Consider the following 5808-nt stretch of genomic DNA (forward strand, 5'->3'; position numbering starts at 1 on the left):
ATTGGTCTCTTATAAACAACACGAGAATTAGCAATAAGAGCTCCATGTGCTTAGCTAACTTTAATAGCGATTGAATTTAGGATCTTTCAAATTCTAGATTGTGGAAGGTCTAGACTAAGCATGGATTTAAGATCTTTCAAATTTTAGATTCTGGAAGGTCTAGACTAAGCATAATACTCGGGGCGTGCCTCCTGGCATATTATAAGATCCCCCTATTAGCTATAAGAAAGAAATATTAGAAAAAATCGCATGCATGTTGACTAATAGCTAGTTCAAATTCTGAAAGAACTGCCAATACGTGGGAATTTAGCAGAAGGCACCGTAAGTGAGAAACGTGCATACAAATTGTAGATCCGCTGCTATTTTTACATAAGAACCGTCAAAAAGAGAAAAAGATTTTGGAATCTGTCTCTCCGCCCTTTTTTCTATTTTCAATCCTAGGCCACATGTTGAAATTAACAAAAACGCATACAGTTGCTTATTATGATGGATATATCTCCAAAGCAACAATAATTTTCTTTAAGACGAGTAGAGCCGGTTTTATCACCCACTGAAAATACTCTCTTGTATTATTTTCTAAGCAACACAGTTGAAAATGTTCAAAGAAATTAGTTCTGAGTCCAATTTGGGAAGAAGAATCGCTTAAAGCAAACAATCACGAGTCTGTCCCTTAATTGTGCTAACCTTTACACCGAATCAGCTAACTATATCAATGATAATTGCTGCATCCAAATTTTACTACAAGGGGTTAAAAAAAATTGTTAAAGACCAAATTAATTGTAGGAACCGGAGGAGCCATGAGCTCTCTACGTTGGAAACTGAAAAAATTGATCCCGTTGGCAGAAGACCCACAATGACAACAATAGAGAGACGGCAGAAGATCATACTGCCGATTGCATTTGCGCACATGCATTGCCATCATCTGTTTTACTGATTAAACTGAAACAGCTGTAGACAAAAAGCGAGATGGCAAAGGCTCCACTACCTAGTTTTCTCCTTTGGCATTAAATGATGGTTTACAACAAAAGAGAAAAAGATTCTACCATATGTACACAAGAAATGTTTCTAAACTATGTACAGTGGTATGCGTATACACTATACCGTGACTGAAATCAGCACCTTCACCAGTATACAAAAGGCAGTGAAATGTAGACAGAAAATATATCAACAATTTTTGACCCTGTTATATTCAGGCGGCAAGGACGGGCATCTCTCATTCATTTGAGGATATGGATCCATAGAATTATACCCTGGCAACTCCATCCTATATTTTCCACGGATTTGGCAGAAAGGAAGCTTCACATCATCACTTTCATTGCACCAGTCTGGAAGGCGGCTTGAATTATCTTCAAAGAACCTGAGGCTGTAAGCATCTTTTATCTGCATGGGGAAGGCCAAAAAATAAACATCGTCAACCAGGAGTACCCTTGGACACAAATCCGACAAATTTACATCATTTCATCATTAGAGAGCCGGTGGAGAATGAAATGTGCTTTCCATAATAAGAACGAACATCATGGGATGCTTTATCTCCAACTTTAACCTTTTTTATTCCAACTCTCCTGTCAATTAAAAGATGTCCTTTTCCTCTCTTTCCTTTGAAAAGAATTAGTCCAGGAATGCCACGAATAAGATTCAAGACAATCCAGTTACACTAGCAATTTCAAAATGGCATGATCAAAAGGTGATTCATTACTTGGGTCACAGGTTAACTTAGTTTTTCTCAATTTTGTGATATTTCACTTTTTCAAAACTTACAGTGAATTCAGCTACTTGAATGGAGTTTGTGATGGGATCAAACAAGCCAGCCTTCTTATATATTTGAAGGACAAAGGCAATGCAGGACGTTGAATATCCATCAGTATAAAGCCAATCATCTTGTTCAGGAACTGTCAGCAATTTATCAAATGATATCCCACGCTTTTCACTCTCCACTATAATTTCAGGAAGCTCAAGTCCCTGCAGAAAAACAGAATAGACAATCTCAAATCAGCTATGTAACTATAGGGAGGTCTGAATACGGGAAAATAGGAAAAGATTACTAGCAGTTCTACAGCAGCAGATGACGAGAGAGTGAAAGAGTCTTCGCTATGAAGCAAAGACTCATGTGGCAAATGAAGATCATCACCTCAGTCCCAAGCCGTTTGTTTAGTGCTTCATTCCACATATTAGCAGCATAAGCAGGCTGGATCCGATTCCACACTGTCATAACAGAAGCAACCTGCAGGCCATTAAAACATTAGAGTAATCACTTTTTTTACCAGAGATAGAATAAAAAAGAATATATCTCAAAGACAATTGCTCCAATGTTCTGTAACATTTTTTTTTCCCTTGCCAGTATCATGCCCATGAAGATACTGAGAGTTCCCATTTACAAGCCAACTGAGAATTGTCTCCGATTCACCTATTTTACCCATCTTATAATCGAACCAATGAGCAGTTTGACAGTCTTATAATTTTATAACAAGAACCTTTTCAGAAATGCAGCATGAATATGTATTTTGCCTATATGTACACATAACCGCACACGTTCATTTCTTTAAAGCAGTTTGTGACATAACCAGCACCTAAGCCATACTAATGTCAAACTATAATGAAAGAGTTCTTCCCAAAGTTTTAAGTTTCTAAGTACTGGATTCTGTATAACTTGCATCCAATGACAAGGACCTATCATTTGCATCACAGATATCATAAATTTAGTCAACCATTTTTTTGGACCACAAAATGGATAGAAAATAAGCATGCTATTAATAAAGGATCAACCAACTGCCTTGAAAAATGACCAATCCAGTCAGCATAAGGTCAAACAGGTTATAATAACAAAGGATGATTGAGAAAAGTCCACAGAGCAATGCAATACCAAGTGCGCATCCAATGGCGGTGGATAGTTGTCCGCTATAGTATCTATCCAACTAAATATCATATTATGGTAACCATATGGCTTCCCTGACATGCTTAATGCATATTCCCATGCAGCAGAATTATTGAACTTGGCCCTCATATCAGGATGCAAAGGAAGCAACGCAATATGTGGATTGGAGTCATCCTTAGTCAACTCAAAATTCCACCATTCCTCCCAAGGCAACACAGCAATAATATCTTCTCCCTGCATGTAAGATTTCAGCCAGACCATAAGATATGATACATATACCAACTTAAATGTGTTTGTGCATGTAAAAATACTAAAGGACAGGTACAACTTTAATAGTAAACCTAAAAGGAAGCAATCTAGAACAGTAGCAGCTGATAAGACAGTTGTTAATTAAAAGAAGAAGGAAAAACAACAGAACTGCCCCTGGAACTTTTAGGAAAAAAGATACCCATGCGATGGCCATCACTGGATATTAACTAAACCGTTAATGAATATCAATTTAATGAATATTAATTCATCCTAAACTGCATTGTCCATGTCAATGTACATCTAACCAATGTATGTGAATGATTCATATCGAATCATCGATTATGAAATGACCATGAAGATTTTACCTTCTCATTTTCATGCCCGGATTCTCCAACCCAAAGATTTCCTTCAGAGTCTTTCAAGCAAATAGCCGTATGCCCAGCATAAGCTCCAGAAACCCACTTTTCTAATGTCTCGAAACCACCCCACCTCCCACGGATTTTAGATATTGCAAGGAAATCTCCAGAATGAATGTCAGCAACACTGATGTTTGACACCCATGGCTCTGGACGTGGCTCAAATTTTGCACCCATATGTTTCTTCAAGAAGGCAAGATTTGAACTCTCCCCCCATCCTGTGTTTGTGAAAAGAGGCAATACATCCCATAGAGCTAGAAGGGTTCCCAACATCCCTGATTGCATAAGAAATATAGAGACCCCATTATTTTTCACCTGGTGTCAAATCACACAAAGCAGATATTATTATGGAAATCACAGATTAAATCTTCATAACAAAAACCAAATTAGAAGAGGAGAATTTACGTATTCAAACTCAGATTCTCCTTCCCATTCCTTAAATTCAAGGGTATGTTCCCGACCAATGAAGTAGTAATCCCATGTTACACGATAGGGAGTTGCAAATACATAAAGATCCATACATGTCCAACTGTGGGAATTGCTGGTCTGGAAATCAAAAGATCAGAAAGATTGTAAGAAGAAATGGCGTGACTATTCAGTGAAACATATCCCAAACACAGTCAAACTACCACTACTACTGGTTACAATAATTATATTTATAATATAATCACGATAGTGCTACTAATACTCATTATATAAAACCATAATTGTAAAATACAACCTACCTATAATTATTGTAATGGAAAGAAAGAGATGTAGAAAAGCTGGATGAAGAATAAGCGCGACTTATGCACATCCGAGAATACTCTCCGCATTCACAATAGCAATTTTCCTGACACCTAAAATTTTACTCTCTATTCGAATCACCAAGTAAAATCCATAAAAGGAATTTACAGTTTTCCACTTAACCATACAAAAGAACTCAAGAAAGGACCTCAGCCAATCAAGAGAACTTTATATTATCAAAATCAAAACTGACATCCATCATTATTATCCCACAGACTGAAATTTTGCACTGTAAAGCTGCAGAGGAAAATTTGATCCGTCAGCAACTCGATTGATTAAGGAAAATTGGTAGTTAGGTGAACACTGTTTAGGCCTAAAATACATCAGCCCTATGGAAAACCAAACTACGAGCTATTTAGATGATAAACAGCAAATACCAACAGCTGAAACAATCTTCAGATTCAAAGAAAATAAAGGGAAACCAAAAAAGGACGTACCTGAACTTCAGTGGTAAATAAAGAGAAATAAAGGGTGCCGACAAAGCATAAAACAAAAGACAACGGAGAGAGCGACTACCTTAATATGGAGAGTCCCTCCTCCCCACTGGGTGCCGCTTGCGTTGTTGAATTCCATCCAAGCGTGGTTCTTGTAAAAGCAAGCGCCTTTCCATTCCACAGAAGAGTTAGGGGAAGAGACGGCACCAACGAAGGAAGGAAGCAAGTCAACCGCACCATAGACGGTGTTAAGGATGACCTTCGACATCTGTCTTGGCAAGAGAGGAAGGATGTCACTGGGGCGGAAGGGCACTTTGAGAGGGTACCCATCTGAGAAGGACGCCGTAGAAGCCAAGACCAACAAAAGGATCAGGCTCAAGGACCAAGGAGAAGCTTCACGATTGCCCATGGCAGCAGTCCGAAGCACTGTACCAACCAGACAGATCAGAACAATCACGCTACTCAGCTTACCGGCCGTTCTCCTTCGTTTTTCCCCCCTTCGCCCCTCTTGCCTCTCACGGACGGGCGATAGATAGAGAGAGAAAGAGGAGAGAAACGTCCAGAGCCGAGTACATTTAGCAATTGGCATTGGTATATACCTTTTCGGATCCTGTAAGGAAGAAATGCCGATATAGCCCTCCAACGTCAATCAACGGCGTTCGTGGAATGGAATCATTTGGGATCTGACGAACCCACAATTATTGGACTTTCAGAATCATAAATTTTGTTGGTGTTTCAATCGATTTCTACTTTTCACAATCATGTTTTTTTTTTAAAAAAAAAATTTTCGAATTCATTTTTTTATTGAATGTTCAAAGAATCCATCATTCCATCCAATATTGGCAACATTACTGAAGATAAAAGAATATTTCTTCTCAGCCCGTCAAACTAGTTGAGTAACTCGAACGCCACCAGTATAGGCTTGCGTGATAAGTCCTAACTAATGTTTTTAGATACCGATAAACTATTGGGATTGAAAACTCAAGTAGCAGTTCTTGCCATTTTCCTTACTTAGAGAAACATATCAATCGAACTAGGTAGCTAACCCCAT

At 38.3% G+C, this 5808-nt stretch overlaps 1 protein-coding gene across 1 annotated transcript; it reads right to left on the reverse strand.

Annotated features, from left to right (window-relative positions):
• Window positions 1–967: 967 nt before the first annotated feature.
• LOC116264990 (uncharacterized) lies at window positions 968–5327 on the reverse strand. The gene is made up of 7 exons (XM_031645486.2): window positions 4840–5327; window positions 3943–4083; window positions 3487–3852; window positions 2861–3106; window positions 2129–2221; window positions 1759–1959; window positions 968–1380 (listed from the first exon to the last, which is right to left on the reverse strand). Exons 1-7 carry the CDS (start codon window positions 5164–5166, stop codon window positions 1165–1167), a joined length of 1590 nt encoding a protein of 529 aa, XP_031501346.1. The 5' UTR covers window positions 5167–5327; the 3' UTR covers window positions 968–1164.
• Window positions 5328–5808: the final 481 nt, after the last annotated feature.

This window comes from Nymphaea colorata, chromosome 11 (genome assembly GCF_008831285.2).
Source record: "Nymphaea colorata isolate Beijing-Zhang1983 chromosome 11, ASM883128v2, whole genome shotgun sequence".
In the NCBI taxonomy this organism is placed as follows: Eukaryota; Viridiplantae; Streptophyta; class Magnoliopsida; order Nymphaeales; family Nymphaeaceae; genus Nymphaea; species Nymphaea colorata.